Below are 18,733 nucleotides of genomic sequence, written 5' to 3'. Positions count from 1 at the left end.
AAGATGGATTTTATCCGATGTGTATCCTCTGCCAGGCAACAGTGATAGGGCCACAAAAGAACAGATTTGAGCTTTGGCTGCTTTGGTGGAATACGGTATCTGGAACGAGAGAAGAGAGAGATGGTCCTGCTCTCATGTATGCAGTTCAGACAATCTCTGGATCCTGCTTTCAGTTGAGGGGTCATTCATAGAGTTAAAGACAAAATGGAGCTAATTCAGAAGAAAGCAACTTGTGTATTGTGGGAATTTGAATCCCCACCATCATCATAATAGCTGCTGCTTAGTGAATGTCTGCTTTATGCAGGCACTGTGTCAAGACTTTGGAACACATTATTTCTACCCCTCACAAGAAAGAGAAGTTATTTTCTCCATTTTTTGATAGCAAAACTGAGACTCAGAAAGGTTATCTGTATTTTGTACTCAGTAAATAACAGAACTGAGATTTAAACACAAGTCTTTAGAAGGTAAGTATGAGTGAATAAGCTGAAAATATTTTGCCTAAAGAATAGAGAACTCAGGGCAAGTATGATGTGTGGTATTTTGTGGAATTTGTTTTTTTGTTTTTGAGGTCTGATCTGTTAGATGTGTTTTATTTAATGCCGAGGACTAGAAATAGACCCTGTGGCTAAAATTGAGAAGAATCTAATCAGGATAAAGAGCTAAAAATTACAGCTATCCATCCAAACATGGAATAGACTGTTTGAGACAATGAATTCTCATCACCAGGAAGTGTTCAAGCATACGTTAACAATTACTAGGTGGCTATGCTTTTGATTTCTTTATCATAATCTTTTATGTATCTACATCAGATTTTTTTCTTTGCTTTTACTGTGAGGCATATATAAAATATTTTATAGTTACATTGTCTAAGCTGATAACTTCCATAGCATACAGAAACTCTATACTTTCATTTCTCCCTTCCTCACATAAGTTGTATAATGTGTCCAGTAACAAATTATTGTAGACCTAGTGGTTATGTAGAGAGGATTTGAACTTTGATTGTGCAATTCAGTCATCTATCTTTAATATCCTTTCCAACCCATAGATTTTATTAGCTTTCATTTCATAAGATAAAGGCTAGAAGGACCATTGAAATAATTTGTTATATTTCTCTGTCTTTCCCTCCAGAGAGATGATAAAAATATTTCTCAGTAAACATACTCTAACAATTGATGTGTGAGACTAATAACCTTTTGTATAATTAATTTCGGGTGAAAGGGTAATCATTCAGTGCTTTGGGCTTGGTTGCTGTGATTGTAACACTATTATCAAAATTATTTATGCTGTCTTATTAGGGCTGTAAAGTTAAATACTTAAAATTTAATAGGAATGTAATCTAGAAGCCTTTTCATACTGTCATGGGGTTCTTTTGATGAGGGTGAAAAAGCTGGTTTGAAACTCAACATTCAAAAAACTGACGTCATGGCATCTGATCCCATCACTTCATGACAAATAGAAGGGGGGAAGATGAAAGCACATTTTTATTTTATTTTCCTGGGCTCTGAAATCACTGTGGACGGTGACTGCAGCCATGAAATTAGAAGATGTTTGCTCCTTGTAAGAAAAACTATGAGAAACCTAGACAGTGTATTAAAAAGCAAAGAGATCACTTTGCTGACAAAGGTCCATGTAGTTAAAGCTATGATTTCTCCAGTAGTCGTGTGGGTGAGAGGAGGACTGTGAAAGAAGGCTGAGAGCCGAATAATTGATACTTTCAAATTGTGCTGTAGGAGACTCTTGAGAGTCCCTTGGATTGCCGTCAAACCTAAAGGAAATCAACTCTGAATACTTGTTGGAAGAACTGAAGCTCCAGTACTTCGGCCACCTGATGTGAAGAGCCGACTCATTGGAAAAGACCCTGATGCTGGAAAAGATTTTGGGCAGGAGGAGAGGAGGGTGGCAGAGGATGAGATGGTTAGATAGCATCACTGACGCAATTAAAATGAATGAGCAAATTCCAGTAGATAGTGGAGGACAGAGGAGCCTGGCATGCTGCAGTCCATGGGGTCACAAAGAGTCAGAAACAACTTAGCAGCTGAACAACAACAAATCTAGAAGCCATTTCTGTCCTTATTAACTTGGGAAAATGTGTTACCACAAATGTAGTGGCTTGAAACAACACATACTGTTTTATAGTCCTGGAGGGTTAGTAGTTCAGAATGGGTCTCACTGGCTTAGGATCACAGTGTCAGCTGGGCTGTGTTCCTTCTGGAGACTCTAGGGGAGAATCTGTTGCCTTGCCTTTTTCCACCTTCAGGAGACCAGCTCTGTGCTTTCACATGTGACCCCCTTCTTCCATCAGAGCTAGCAGCGTAACACCTTCATACCTCCCTCTGTTCTTTCTCTTCTTCCATTTATAAGGACTCTTGTGATTACTTTATGCCCATATGGGTAGTCTAGGCTAAGGTCAGCTACAACCTTAATTCCCCCTTTTCATGTAACCTAATATATTCACAGGAATATACTATAGATTGTGGGGATTAGGATGTGGATGTCTTTTAAGGGGAGTAGTATTATGCCTGCCACACGTTGTAATTTCTTATGAACTGATTACTGAAATGGAGCAAATGTGTTTATTCATTTTACCTTTCTATCAAAGTGGAAACCAAGGCAATTAGACCAAGTTGTAATATAAAATTTATAATGAAAAATAGCCATCCCCCTGTTTCTTTCCGCATCTCCAAGACCTTCTCCCCTAAGGCAGCCACTTTCCAGTATTTTAACTGTCTCCTGGTATTTGTCTTCACTTTCCTGCTGCTGCTTTATTTTTAAAAAGCAACTTATATATATGTGTCTCTCCCTCCTTCCCAAACTCCCAATTTTATGATACCACATTTGTGATTAACTCACTCAGTTGTTTCGATTTGTGTTATTTGTAGCCGAGACAGATCATGCACTTTGATTATATTTTGGTTCTTATGCAAACTCTTTGTCTTTTGTGTGGTTAGAAGTAATTATCATTTGTTTTCTTTGTTCCCAGGTAAACTGCTTTTTTAAAAAACATCTCTCCTAAATGTTCTTAAATTTTTGATCCAGTCTTAGCTTTCTCCTTTGTTGAGTCTCTGCTTACTGTCATCCTGAAAATTTCTTTCACCTCTCTGTGATGTTGAAATTTCTGGAATTTGTTTTCTTTTAGACTTTTTTTTTTCCTATTGGAAAATTTCTTTTACACTCTCGTTCGCCCCCAACCATGTTGGGAGCTTTCTCAAATGTTGGGTGATTCTTGGGCATTCATTCTTTAAGGGTAAGACATTGGAGAGCCAACTATAACCTTGAGTACAGCTTTTATTGTAGGTGATGAGGCAGAAGTTTCATTGAGGATCTCTAAATATCAGTACCTTTCAAACCAGTATGTACTGGTCTTTTAGGCCAGTTTTTTTCATGAAAATATTTTTCTCCTGCCTGCAGTGTATGAATCTAGCTGCCAGTATTTTGGCACTAAACAGGAGAAGGGAGCATGGGTGGAAGTCATTTACCATTTACTAGGCTAACGTTCATTTCATTTCTCTTTTTAGTCCTGCAGCTTAGTCTTAGGCTGATGTCCTCCCACCTGAGTATATGTGATTTGTGTTCTCGAATATACCCGTCTGTTAATATATACTGCCTCTGCTAAACTAGGGGCAAGGTAGCCATCTGTGTGCTTGGGGTTGGGTGGGTAAGGGTACCTGCTCTTTAGATAGGTTTTAAGCCAAAACCCCTATTTTTATCTAGACTCCAGCTTGTAATGAACCTGATATCTTCAATTCCTGAGCCTTTTCAGTGTTCTCTAGATTAGCTTCCTTATTCCTTTCAGTGGGGTATCATCGAGGATCAGATGTAATTGTGTATATTCAGTTCACCAGGTTTAACGGAAGTTTGTGCTCAGTTGCTAAGTTGTGTCCGACTCTTTGAGACCCCATGGACTGTTGCCCACCAGGCCTAGACTTTGTCTATGGGATTTCCTAGGCAAGAACTGTATGTTTTCTATCCTTTATTTGAATTTTTTAAATTCAGTATTTAAAATATTGAAGTTAGTTTGGCTTTTGAATTTCTTCCTTTAGTCCAGGGTCAGCAAACATTTTCAGTAAGTCAGTTCAGTTTAGTCGCTCAGTTGTGTCCGACTCTTTGCGACCCCACGGACCGCAGCACCTCAGGCCTCCCTGTCCCACCACCAACTCCTGGAGTCCACCCAAACCCATGTCCATCAAGTCGATGATGCCATCCAACCATCTCATCCTCTGTCGTCCCCTTTTCCTCCTGCCCTTAATCATTCCCAGCATCAGGGTCTATTCCAGTGAGTCAGCTCTTTGCATCAGGTGGCCAAAGTATTGGAGTTTCAGCTTTAACATCATTCCTTCCAAAGAACACCCAGGACTGATCTCCTTTAGAATGGACTGGTTGGATCTCCTTGCAGTCCAAGGGACTCTCAAGAGTCTTCTCTAACACCACAGTTCAAAAGCATCAGTTCTTCAGCACTCAGCTTTTTTTATAGTCCAACTCTCACATCCATACATGACCACTGGAAAAACCATAGCCTTGACTAGACAGACCTTTGTTGACAAAGTGATGTCTCTGGTTTTTAATATGCTATCTAGTTTGGTCATAACTTTCCTTCCAAGGAGTAAGCGTCTTTTAATTTCATGGCTGCAGTCACCATCTTCAGTGATTTTGGAGCCCAGAAGAATGAAGTCAGCCATTGATTCCACTGTTTACCCATCTATCTGCCATGAAGTGATGGGACCAGATGCCATGATCTTAGTTTTCTGAATGTTGAGCTTTAAGCCAACTTTTTCACTCTCCATTTTCACTCTCATCAAGAGGCTCTTTAGTTCTTCTTCACTTTCTGCCATAAGGGTGGTGTCATCTGCATATCTGAGGTTATTGATGTTTCTCCTGACACTCTTGATTCCAGCTTATGCTTCCTCCAGCCCAGCGTTTCTCATGATGTACTCTGCATATAAGTTAAATAAGCACAGTGACAATATACAGCCTTGACAGACTCCTTTTCCTATTTGGAACCAGTCTATTGTTCCATGTCCAGTTCTAACTGTTGCTTCTTGATCTGCATACAGGTTTCTCAAGAGGCAGGTCAGGTGGTCTGCTATGCCTGTCTCTTTCATAATTTTCCACAGTTTATTGTGATCCACACAGTCAAAGGCTTTCGCATAGTCAGTAAAGCAGAAATAGATGTTTTTCTGGAACTCTCTTGCTTTTTTGATGATCCATCAGATGTTGGCAATTTGATCTCTGGTTCCTCTGCCTTTTCGAAAACCAGCTTGAGCATCTGGAAGTTCACAGTTAACATATTGCTGAAGCCTGGCTTGGAGAATTTTAAGCATTACTTTATTAGCATGTGAGATGAGTGCAACTGTGTGGTAGTTTGAGCATTCTTTGGCATTGCCTTTCTTTGGGATTGGAATGAAAACTGACCTTTTCCAGTCCTGTGGCCACTGCTGAGTTTTCAATATTTGCTGGCATATTGAGTGCAGGACGTTCACACTGTCATCTTTCAGGATTTGCAACAGCTCAACTGGAATTCCATCACCTCCACTAGCTTTGTTCGTAGTGATGCTTTCTAAGGCCCGCTCAATTTCACATTCCAGGATGTCTGGCTCTAGGTGAGTGAGTGATCATACCATCGTGATTATCTGCGTTGTGAAGATCTTTTTTGTACAGTTCTTCTGTGTATTCTTACCACCTCTTCTTAATATCTTCTGCTTCTGTTAGGTCACTACCATTTCTGTCCTTTATTTAGCCCATCTTTGCATGAAATGTTCCCGTGGTATCTCTTATTTTCTTGAAGCGATCTCTAGTCTTTCCTTTTCTATTGTTTTCCTCTGTTTCTTTGCATTGATTGCTAAAGAAGGCTTTCTTATGTCTTCTTGCTATTCTTTGGAACTCTGCATTCAAATGGGTATATCTTTCCTTTTCTCCTTTGCTTTTTGCTTCCCTTCTTTTCACAGCTATTTGTAAGGCCTCCTCAGACAGCCATTTTGCTTTTTTTGCATTTCTTTTTCTTGGGGATGGTCTTGATTCCTGTCTCTTATATAGTGTCACCAACCTCCATCCATAGTTCATAAGGCACTCTGTTTATCAGATCTAGTCCCTTAAATCTATTTCTCACTTCCACTGTATAGTCATAACGGATTTTCAGTAAAGGGTCAGATATAAATATTTTAGACCTTAAGGACCGTATGTGGTCTGTCTTCATATTCTTTGTTTTTTATTTGTCTGTTCCTGCTTGTTTTTAAAAGATTTCTTTTAAAAGATTAAAAAAAATTCTTAGTTCACAGGTCTTAAAAAAACAGTTGTGCGGGGCGTGGGGGTGCGGGGAGAAGGATGGCTGCGTATGACTAACTGCTAAAGTGGATGTTTCCCAAACCAATGGGAAAAAGTTAAAGATAAATTAATATAAACAACAACTATGGGCAGAGTTGGTCCTGTTTGCCGATCCCTGCTTTAGTCTGAATCCTTTAGGTAAAATAAAATTTTAACCTGACTTTTGGTCTTCAGTTTTATTGAAAATAAACTTTTTTTAATATAATTATCACTGGACAGATGCTAACAGGTGATCCCTTTTAGTCCATTTGATTGAAAATGGCCAGCTTTGTATTCAACTTCTCCAGGTAGTAGAAGTAGTCATTTTCTGCTTTTCATTGGTGTGTTTTCACACTCTTGCATCTGAAAAATAGCTCTGCAGCTTCTTTCCAGCATAATTTATATTTGTTTTTTTGTTTGCCATAGAAGGCGGTTTTCCAAATTGATTGGATTAATTAACTCTATAAATGCAGGGACCAGGGGTAATGGCTGTCTTCCTGAATGGCAGGACTGAAACAGCTTTCCTTTAGGGTTATGGCCCTGGCTAAAGATTGAGTTTCAGCAAGACTTTTTCTATCTATGCAGTTATCGTGGTAACTTCTTTTCTGCTATGTTTAATGCTTTTGGAACCAAAAATAATTTAGGAAAGAGAATTCCCTGGTGGTCCAATGGTTAGGATGTGGCGTTTTCACTGGTCAGGGAACTAAGATCTCACAAGCCTCAGGGCACAGACAAATTTAAAATAAAAGTAATAATATAGTTAAAAAGTAATTCAAGAGAAAATTATTTTCATCTAATGCAGAAAAACTAAATAAACCCTCCTAGTGTGCGAACTTGAGCCATCTGAAGAGTGAAAGAGAAGTAATTTTTTGTAACACTATAATAGTCTGCCCAATGACACTGATCTGGCTGGGGGCGGGGGTTACTTTCTGTTCTCTCTGAGGTTTAGAATGTCAACATGATGTAGGTTGTCCTATACCAAAGGTGGTTGGGATTCTTGGTTTATCCTCCTGGGTTTTGTACAGTTCTCAGGAGAAAATAAATGCTCTGTTACTCTCATCCTAAAGGCTGAAACATTAAGTTCCCTTCACTTTTTAAAAATGTTTGCTATAAAAAGAAAAAAGCATATATGTATTTGATATAAAAGTACATATGCATATTGGAAATCAGAAAATAAAAGTGAGAGAAGAAAAAAAAATCTGTAATCCGATCTCTTAGGAATAAGTATTAACCTTTGGTATGTTTCCCCCGTGGCTGGGCTTCCCTGGGGCTTAGCATTGAAAAAAAAAAAAAAGAATCTGCCTGCAATGCAGAAGCCACAGGATACGCAGGTTTGAGCCCTGGTCAGGAAGGTCCCCTGGAGAAGGGCATGGCAACCTACTCTGCCCAGGAGCATCCCATGGGCAGAGGAGCCTGGCAGGATACAGTCCATAGGGTCTCTAAGAGTTGGACACGACTGAAGCAACTTTGTAAATTTTGGAGACTAATCCCTTATCCGTCATATAGTTGCTTATGGTAGTCTCTTAGGAGCCTTGGTATTTCTGTGGAGGCAGTTGTAACGTCTCCTTTTTCATTTCTAATTTTATTGATTTGAGTTCTCTCCCTTTTTTTCTTGATGAGTCTAGCTAAAGGTTTATCAATTTTGTTTGTCATTTCAGAGAATCAAATAAGAGGGGGAAAAAAAGAAAAATTAGCAAATGTATAAAGATTCTGTGGAAATGCCAGTAAAATACATAAGAATGGATGTACTGTTTTATTCTCACAGAGATTGACCTTTGCAGTCAGTTTCTTCTTTAGAGAGATTTTTTGGGCATGGTTTTGGTGTGGTGAGTGCCTAATTAACAAAGCTTGTGCTTAGCACTGGTGTTCATGGTGGTGAGCAAATTTGAGTGCTTGACCAGAACTTACACTTATAAACATATTCTCTTTTGAAAAATCCTTTATGGATTGGCAGTATATTCTTAATCCTGTCTGGCATATAAAGGGCAGATATTAAAATGACATCTAAATATCCTGAAACCCCCCTCCCTCTGTTGAGTCATCTTTTAGGGTCACGGTTAGACTAACACCCCGCTGAAAAATGGGTACAGTTTCTTTGTTGACTCACCCTATCCTGTGGTCTGCTAATTCTGGTTTGCACTGCCTAATATTTGAAGTAAAGGAGCAGATTTATCACCTGGTAAGAAATCGACCCTCCCTCCATTAAAGTAACTTTAGAGTAGTAATCTTTTTTAAAAATATGTGCTTTTAATTTTGGTTTTATTTTTGGCTGTGCTGGGTCTGCGTTGCTTTTCTCTGTTGACAGAGAGTGAGAGCCACTCTCCAGTTGCTGTGCTCTAGCTTCTCGTCGCAGTGGCTGCTGCTGTTGGCAGAGCAGGGGCCCTAGGGCACAAGGAGGCCTAGGGCACAGGGCTTCAGTAGCTGAGGCTCCTGGGCTCTAGAGCATGGGCTCTTAATAGGGAGGCACATTCACTTAGTTGCTCTTCAGCGTTTGGGATCTTCCCAGATCAGGGGTTGAACCCATGTCTCCTGCATTGGCGGGCAAATTCTTTACCACTGAGCCACCAGAGAAGCCCTAAAATATTTTTTTCATACCTACTAGTCTTACCTGTTAGCTTCAAATCATCTCCCTGAAGCAAATAAGAATTCGTGTGTGTCTGTATTTGAAAATTGCTATATTACATGACTGATGAGAAAAGTGGTCTTCCAGTGAATAAAGTTCCCATTTAATGTTATCTTTATCTTTATTGAAGGGGTCAAAGCAACCACTTTAATAGAATTTAGATGTTTGGTTTTTTTTTTAAAGGAGAAACAAATCCCAGGGATCCTGATGGAACAAAGCAGAGAGTCTACCCTTGAGGGTATGCTGTCTACCCTTATTGTCTCTCAGGCTTACTATATCTTCTTTTTCTTTATCTCAAATCACCAGCAGCATATTTTTCTTTTATAAGGCTCAAGATAACATGAACAGTTAAGTTGGCACCTGTTTGGTTTACCTTTCATCTTATAAGCTAAGATCAAGGTTGGAGCTGTTTTTCAAATCATCACTTTGGGGAATGTGAAAAGAAAGTTGTCTGGGCTATGTTTCTCTGAGACGTAATTACCATAAGAAAACTTTTGGTGACTAATATGTACAAAATTAAGGTAGATGCTAAAAGAAGCTTATGAACATCTTGAAAATTGAAAAAGGCTTTTTGGTAAAAAGTTGCCACTATTTCACATTTTTTAACACTATTATCTTAGAATACAGAGTTCTGGCAGGCTAATTTTGTTAAAAAGAAAGATGTATATGTATAATCACCCATTTTTACATAGTTGTAAACATAAAATTATTTTTTAATATCTTTATTCTGCTTGTTTTCATTAATACATTATAAGTATTCTCTGAAATGATATATAGCCCTTATTTTGTCATTTTAAATAGCTGTATAGTCTAATCAGCAGATTACTGTAATTTAAGTATTGTGTTATTGTTGAATAATTAAATTTCAAATAACACAGCAGTTAACAGGTGTAACACCGTTTTTAAGATAATTTTTCAAGGCAGTATTTAGAAAAGAATTCATTGGGCTTGGTGGTTTTTACATGAGAGACAATGTAAAGATGTATTTTGGTTTTCTAAACTCATCTATTTTGCTCTATTTTTATTATATATTACATTGAAATTAAATGTAACTACTGGTCCAACCTAAACAGTTGGAACAAGTCATGTTATTACCTTTTTGACATATTTTTTCCTAAACTCTAAAATAATTGTTCCTTTATCTCAGTATCAGTTCAGTTGAGTTCAGTCGCTCAGTCGTGTCCGACTCTTTGTGACCCCATGAATCACAGCACGCCAGGCCTCCCTGTCCATCACCAACTCCAGAGATCACTCAAACTCAAGTCCATTGAGTCAGTGATGCCATCCAACCATCTCATCCTCTGTCGTCCCCTTCTCCTGCCCCAATCCCTCCCAGCATCAGAGTCTTTTCCAATGAGTCAACTCTTCGCATGAGGTGGCCAAAGTATTGGAGTTTCAGCTTCAACATCATTCCTTCCAAAGAACACCCAGGGCTGATCTCCTTTAGAATGGACTGGTTGGATCTCTGCAGTCCAAGGGACTCTCAAGAGTCTTCTCCAATACCAGAGTTCAAAAGCATCAATTCTTTGGCGCTCAGCTTTCTTCACAGTCCAACTCTCACATCCATACATGACCACAGGAAAAACCATAGCCTTGACTAGACTGACCTTTGTTGGCAAAGTAATATCTCTGCTTTTCAATATGCTATGTAGGTTGGTCATAACTTTCCTTCCAAGGAGTGAGCATCTTTTAATTTCATGGCTGCAATCACCATCTGCAGTGATTTTAGAGCCCCCCAAAATAAAGTCTGACACTGTTTCCACTCTTTCCCCATCTATTTCCCATGAAGTGCTGGGACCAGGTGCCATGATCTTCGTTTTCTGAATTTTTAATAATTTGTTTGTGGTATATTTATACCTAAAATATATACCTAGACACAATTATATACTGGATTGCCAAGTTACACATTTTTAATTGAGCTCAGTGGTTTGTAAACTCCAAGAGGGTGATGAATCCTGGTGTCTCAGTCAGTTCAGTTGCTCAGTCATGTCCGACTCTTTGTGACCCCATGAATCACAACACGCCAGGCCTCCCTGTCCATACCAACTCCAGAGTTCCCTCAAACTCATGTCCATCGAGTCAGTGATGCCATCCTGCCATCTCATCCTCTGTCGTCCCCTTCTCCTGCCCCAATCCCTCCCAGCATCAGGGTCTTCTCCAGTGAGTCAACTCTTTGCATGAGGAGGCCAGAGTATTGGAGTTTCAGCTTTAGCATCATTCCTTCCAAAGAAATCTCAGGGTTGATCTCCTTCAGAATGGACTGGTTGGATCTCCTTGTAGTCCAAGGGACTCTCAAGAGTCTTCTCCAACACCACAGTTCAAAAGCATCGATTCTTCGGTGCTCAGCCTTCTTCACAGTCCAACTCTCACATCCGTACATGACCACTGGAAAAACCATCGCCTTGACTAGACGGACCTTTGTTGGCAAAGTAATGTCTCTGCTTTTCAATATGCTATCTAGGTTGGTCATAACTTTCCTTCCAAGGAAAGGAATTTTAATTTCATGGCTGCAATCACCATCTGCAGTGATTTTGGAGCCCGCAAAAATAAAGTCTGACACTGTTTCCACCGTTTCCCCATCTATTTCCATTTCCTATGATTTGCACACAAGGGCTCAATAAATATTTACTAAGTTGAATGAATGAATATACAAAAGGTCTTACAGTGTTCATAATCGAAACAGACTTCTAAGAGTTAAATTTTAAAATGGGAACTGCCTTTTAGTTGGTATATATAGACCTATACATAATCATGTTCTAAAAGCTTTAGAGGAAGTTCCTACTTGGTACTAATTGTTTAGTGATACTGTTTGCTCAGTAACAAAGACAGATGGCAGGTCCACAGGTTTCTGAGTTGTTACAATTTTTATTAAATATAAATAAAGTCAGTGCCACAGTTTTGTCTTTTTTCAAGTGTTGAGTTCTTATTGAAAAAAATTCAGATTGAAGTATATGTATATATAATTATATAGAAGTACATAGATATAATTCTTTTCAGTCCCCACTCTCTTTAACAGTTTGGTTTGTTCTTCCAAATATTTGCTTTGAAAGATTAAAATATTTTTAATTTTAAGACCTCTGATTACTACTCCTCATCTTAGCCCTCTCCCACTTTCTCATTCTCATCTTTTTAGTGTGACTCCATCTAGATCTTTTTCTTTGCATTTACATGCATGTAAAGGTACCCATAGAATATATATGTGGGTGTGCTACATGCTGGATTTCATCAATTCTAAGACTTAGTATTATGTACTGTAAAGAAAGAAAAACTGCCAGTTAAAACTATAAAATACAATAGATGTAAAAACTAATCTGATTTTAGAGATGTTAAAGTGTAGGTTGGGGGAGTACTTAGAATTGAAGATACTATATTTTGTGCTGTATGATTGTATATAGTTTTCTGCAGCTTGCTTTTTTCATTTAACTGTATTTCCTTTGTGCTTAATCACTCAACTATCTGACTCTGCGGCCCCCTGGGCTGTAGCCCACCAGACTCCTCTATCCTGGGGTTCTCTAGGCAAGAATACTGGAGTGGGTTGCCATTTCCTACTCTAGATATTTCCTTTACTTACTTCATTTATTCCTTAGACTGACTGTGCCACATTATTTAGCTGTTTCCTTATTGATGAACTTTTAAGTTGTTTACAGTAATAAGAAAAGAGTGCTGCAGTGAAAATATTCCTGTGTCCACCTCCTGTGTGTTTGGGAATGCTTATCAAGAGTAGATGATGAGAATTGGAATTACTGGACCATAATGGCACCCCACTCCAGTACTCTTGCCTGGAAAATCCCATGGACGGAGGAGCCTGGTGGGCTGCAGTCCATGGGGTCGCTAAGAGTCGGGCACATCTGAGCGACTTCACTTTCGCTTTTCACTTTCATGCATCGGAGAAGGAAATAGCAACCCACTCCAGTATTCTTGCCTGGAGAATCCCATAGACAGAGGAGCCTGGTGGGCTGCTATCTACGGGGTCACACAGAGTCGGACACAACTGAAGCGACTTAGCAGCAGCAGCAGCAGCAGGGCATCTATATTTACAATTTTGGAATATATTGCCTGATTTCCCTCTAAGATAACTAACAATTTATACTTTGAACATTAGTGTATTGAGAATGGGTACCTGTTTGTCCTGTTCTTACCAACTCTTGATGACCTAACTTTTTTGACCTATCTGATGGTAGACAGCATCCTTAGTATCTAATGGTTTCGGTTTCCATTTCCTTGACTAGTGAAATTGGATGTCTTGGGATGCTTATTGGCAGCTTGTATTTTTTTCCCCTAAGATTCCTTGAACAGGATATGAACTGTTGTGTAAACCATGTTCTTCTCTTATCATGAGTAATTTTCTTTTGGTGATTGCTCTGTACATGGATAAAATTTGTAGGCAATAGATGCTACTTTTAACCTCCTTTTTTGTTTTAAAATTTGGTAGTCTCTTATCATTAGAACCAACCAGTAACTAACACTTGCATTTATCAAAGAAGTAGGATTCCCTATTTTGTCAGCACCCAGTTTCATGATACTTTTAAGTGTTGCTAGTGGTGGTGAAGTCTCTGTGGGTCATACTGGCTTCACTGTAATTGCCCATTGGCAACCTGCCAGAGCAGAGGAAAGACCCAACAGTTATTACCATTAATACTGTCTTGTTACCTCTGAAGTAGAAAAGACTCTTTATTGATAAACAGACTTAAGAGTTTAAATGGTCCTATAGCTAGGAAGTGTCTGAGATAAGATCTAAATCTAGGATGTCTGATTCCAAAGGCCTTTCCACCGCATCGTACTGTTTCAGTGGGATGGATACATTTTGAATGTAGCCTTTCAAATTATATGTACTCTCCTATGTATATATCTCTTATTTAAAATGCTCAATATAAAAATTTTTGAACTTATTTTAAAAAACGATTGCTGAACATTTTTAATATTTGAAAAAGATGTTAAGTGGTACACTAGTGTGTGTGTGCCTTACTGTTGCTTGACATTGGTTTCTCTTTAGTAGGTTTTTTTTTTTTGATTGATTTACTCTTTGTAGTAATTTTAACATAAATATTAGTATTTAACTTTATTTTAAAAAATTAACTCAGCGTGGTTTTTTTTTCATCTTGGCTATAATTATTAAAATTTAGTAGTTGAAATAAAAATATTCCTACAGTGGTTTTTATAGGCAATATAAATTTCACAGGCAATTTGTGATATCCATTATACCAGAATTTCAGCATATAGTGTTGAAAATGTTGTGTTTTGTCAGTGCTAATTGTTCTGTGTTTATTTTTGTTATAGAAAAAGATGGCAAAGCATTTCATCCAACTTATGAAGAAAAACTGAAACTGGTGGCCCTGCATAAGCAGGTTCTTATGGGCCCATATAATCCAGACACTTGTCCTGAGGTTGGATTCTTTGATGTGTTGGGGAATGACAGGAGGTAACAGTGTTTTATTGTGTGATGAATTTAATGAGTGAGTGCATGCTAAGTTGCTTCAGTTGTGTCCGACTCTTTATGATCCTATAGCCTGCCAAGCTCCTCTGTCTATGGAATTCTCCAGGCAAGAATATTGGAGTGGAGAGAAGGGTACAGAGTAAATCGGTTCAGATGTAAATAGCTGGCTCATTAGCTTTAGAGTAAGAGCTAAGCAAACATTTTTGCTTGCAGCTTCTGGAGTCATCAGATGTTTATCTGTTTTTGGTTTGGAGATGTTTATGGCTAAATATTGTGAAAGATGGTTACTCATTGATTATGAAATAAGACAGCTTCATTTGATTCTTCCAAAATAATATTACAACAGCAATTTGCAGTATAGTAGTTATTCTCTTGTTGGGACACGTACAGAGTTGTGACAGGAAAGAATATATTAAGCATTTTATTCAATTAAGGCTAAACTATAAGAAAAGTAGAACTCTGATACCCTTTTACTAGTATGGAAATTATCAGCAGTGCAGTTAAATTATGGTGTAAGTTTGGTTTGTATGTAGGCTATTTAGTTTAGTAAAGCAGTCCATGCATGTTGAAGTTTTGAATCTGTATAGTCAAGTCATTCTTCATTTTAGTTATAATTGAGACTTGTTTATATTTAGGTTTAAATGAAATCAAAGTTTTACTCTTTTAGGAGTAGCAAGTAACTTTCTTGTTGTTCTTTACAGGAGAGAATGGGCAGCCCTGGGAAACATGTCTAAAGAGGATGCCATGGTAGAGTTCGTCAAGCTCCTGAATAGGTGTTGCCATCTCTTTTCCACATATGTTGCATCCCACAAAATAGAGAAGGAAGAGCAAGAAAAAAAAAGGTGAAGTTTGAGAGCGCAGAATACTAGATCCTTGTGCAGCCTGTCTACTGCGTAGTATCCTGATGCTTCTGCTTTATGGAGTGTCTGTTCTCAGGCAGCTGTCTTAACTTCCACTGGATCCCCACTTCTATGGCAGTTGCTCAAAACTTTCTGGTGTGAGCAGGTGCTTTTATTATGAGTTTTGAAGGGAGAGGGTTTACTGCTTTCGTCTGGCTATACCTTTAAAAGGAACCACCCATTCATCACGGCAGCATTCCTTTTGTGTTACTGCACTAAATTTCTGAGCAAACGCAGTAAGCTCAGCCATCCCTCCTCCTTACCCTCTGGTCTCACACACCCTTCGCTGCTGCCTCTCTTTTTTTTCTAGAATATTCATACTCTATATCATGGTTATCAGCTATGCTACATGGTATGCCTTATGTAGGCATTACATATTGGCTGTGGCTTCCAGGTAGCTCATTAATTACTTCCAGAGGTTGCAGGGGGTGCTATTGAATGCACTGTTTATGCTTATGGGATTTTCTGTCATTATTGTGAATTCAGCAGAATTACAGTTACCACTTTATTTATCTAGAGATTATATTTCCAAGAACAATCTGAAATTTCTAGGTAATGAAAATAATGCTATAAAGGCATCTGAAACAGTTCTTTGCTCAAAAAGAATTTTGAAAAGGTGAAAGTATGAAGTTTCCTGGAAAATGGCAGAAAGTCATAGAATAAAATGGCAAATATGTTGTTCCAGAAATTCGTGATTAAAAGGAAAAAATGAGGTGCCATTTTATAGCAGTCACTGTGAGAATATCCTGAAATGAACATTTTCACATACTGTTGTTTGTAGTGAGTATAAATATTTACAAATAATTACAAACTTTTTAGGAGACAATTTGTAGAATTTATTAAAAGTTCAAAGGCTACCCGGCAATCCCACTTAAACCCATTCTACAGAAATACCAGAATATGTTTGCAGAGACTTACCTTCAAGGGCTTCCCTGGTGGCTCAGACGGTGAAGACTCTGCCTGCAGTGCAGGAAACTTGGGTTCGATCCCTGGGTTGGGAAGAGTCCCCTGAAGAAGGAAATGACAATCCCCTCCAGTAGTCTTGCCTGGAAAATCCCATGGTCAGAGGAGCCTGGCGGACTACAGTCCACGGGGTTGCAGAGAGTCAGACACAACTGAGCAGCTAACAGTTTCACTTCATTTTTGAGGATGTTCCTTGTAATTCTATGGATAACAACAGCAAAAAACAAAAAAATGCTACCAGTTAGCATCTATAGTGACAGAATGGTTAGATAAACTAAGTTACCTTTAAAGAAAAATTCTGTAAAGCTGATTTTCCCTCGAATTATGTTTTACTTACTTTGGAAACAGTCGGTTCCCTGATTTCCCCCCAATCCTGGAAATAACATATTAGAAGGGGAAATAGCCTGACAGTGAAGGAAGACAGAAACCATGAAAAATAATTGTAAGAATTATAAAAACATGGCAGTCAGGGGTCATTTAATGTGAAAGCAAACTATCCTTGTATTATAACATGTACTGTATTTATGTTTGGAGTTACAGCTCCTGAGTTTTCAATAGACAGAGCACTGGGTATAGTTTGTCTTTAAAAGGATAGAACATATCCTAATATATTTCCAGAAAATATTTATCCAAAGGAATATAGTTGTTATCCAAAGAAAAAGTTTTCTTATTAGAATGGAAGGAGATTCCTTTACTGGAGACTTGATCTATGTGCTGCAATCCATTGTGTAGTGATTTTGGATCATTGAGGTGTAGCTGTGTCTTTGAAAGGAGTATCCATTGCTTTTCAAGTTCTTTTGTAATGATAAATTGAATATTTAAGTTACTGCTGAACATATAAAACTGTGTTTTTCCTTTTAAAAATATACTCTTGTCATGAGATGAGGTCCATGTCGAATTCTTTTAAAGCATTTAAGACAAGACTTCCTCTATCCCGAAGCTTACGCTTTGGGTTTTGGAACATCTTGCCCTGTGTACTGTCACATGTTGAAAGTAGGTCATGTTACTGCTGTATTTTGAGTCTTGGTTGGTTGTGACTCAGGTATGTTAATCACTTACAGGAGTTTGGGGAGGTAAGTGGGGCAACCCAGACACTTCTCATGGCAGGACCATGAAACGGTGTCTTGTCTGAGAACCTCAGGAGCCTGCTCTTTCGTCATGTCTTCAGCCTCCCTGTCGTCCTCCTCACTTTGAGACCTGTGTGGCTTTCATTCCTAGTGCATCTTGTCTCTCTTGAGAAAGGGGTTGCAGGAGTGGGCGAGAGCTGGGTAAAAATCTAGCTGTACCCAGATGTCCAACTGTTATTTTATTTTTAAATTTAAAACTTTAATTTTTTTTTTTAATTTCAGAAATTATACATGAACACATAAACCCTGAGACTACAGTTGTGTGAGACAGGCAGTCTCTGCCCTTATGTAGCATGTACTTCAATGAGTAAGGCAGATATATTGCTACATTTATCACATACATTTATTTGCAACGACAGCAGGTAGTGTGAGGGAAAAGCTTGTGATGCTGTGCGCATATCTTAGACGGGAGCCTTCGAGATTCTGTAATGGTTTAAGTGGTACCTTACTGATAGACTCCTTTTTCTGTTGCCGTGTAGCAGTCTCGTTCTTGTTGTGATCTGTATAGTTAGAGATTGATTCCGTATGATAAATTTCTCCTCTTGGAAATGTTCATTTCAAATTGTGATAAAATTATCACATGTTTCTCCCAAGAAACCTGGGTTAGTCTTCACTGGGAAAGAGTCTTAAATTATTTTTAAATAGGATTCTTTGTTTAGGGTTCATTCTCTCTGTCCTTTACTTCTTAGGAAGGAGGAGGAGGAGCGAAGGCGGCGTGAAGAGGAAGAACGGGAACGTCTGCAAAAGGAGGAAGAGAAACGTAGGAGAGAAGAAGAAGAAAGGCTCAGACGGGAGGAAGAGGAGAGGAGGCGGCTAGAAGAAGAGAGACTCCGGCTGGAGCAGCAAAAGTACGCTTGTCGGGTATCGTCTAAGAATGCCAGATGGGCCACCACACTGTTGCGCTGACGGTTCACCTTGTGTGCCTTGGAATATTTCTGTTTTGTTCGACTGGGAGGTAGATCAGCATTAGCTATTGCCATTTGTACCAGTGATGTGTTACCAAGGTGAGAGCCTCATCTTAAGCATCATTTGGTTGCAAAAAGAAGAAAGATGTGGGATTTGCTCCCAGAACCCAGACACTAGAAGAGGAGCTGAGGTGGTTTGCTTGCTGTCTGTCTCTGGGTCCATAATGATCTCCTGTCCTTGCTTCTCTCGGCTGAGTCTCTGATGCGTTCTTCCTCTTCTCTACGAATTGTCTCTGTGCTTTGCCATACGCAAGGCTGTCTCAGCCTGGATTTACGTGGTCTTTCTTTTCATGCATCTGACAGAGACTGGCTAGAGTACAGAAACCCGGTTAAAAATTCCCAGGCCAGAGGATCTCTTGGTTCAGCCTATGTCAGATGTCTGTTCCTAGTCCCCTAGAACAGGACCTGGGGGCTGAACCCATTTC

General features: G+C 38.9%; 1 protein-coding gene across 1 annotated transcript in view; it reads left to right on the top strand.

The window, feature by feature from the left end:
• ACBD3 (acyl-CoA binding domain containing 3) overlaps positions 1–18,733 on the top strand; it is a 38,609-nt gene that overhangs the window by 6,050 nt on the left and 13,826 nt on the right. Inside the window, exons 2-4 of the mRNA XM_069545482.1 lie at positions 14,198–14,339; positions 15,056–15,196; positions 18,033–18,191. Coding sequence (XP_069401583.1) covers positions 14,198–14,339; positions 15,056–15,196; positions 18,033–18,191 — 442 coding nt within the window. The remainder of the gene's footprint in view (positions 1–14,197; positions 14,340–15,055; positions 15,197–18,032; positions 18,192–18,733) is intronic.

The sequence above is a fragment of the Ovis canadensis genome, chromosome 12 (assembly GCF_042477335.2).
Source record: "Ovis canadensis isolate MfBH-ARS-UI-01 breed Bighorn chromosome 12, ARS-UI_OviCan_v2, whole genome shotgun sequence".
NCBI lineage: Eukaryota > Metazoa > Chordata > Mammalia > Artiodactyla > Bovidae > Ovis > Ovis canadensis.
The sequence above is the reverse complement of the archived record's forward strand: the minus strand, read 5'-3'. Positions and strand labels throughout refer to the sequence as shown.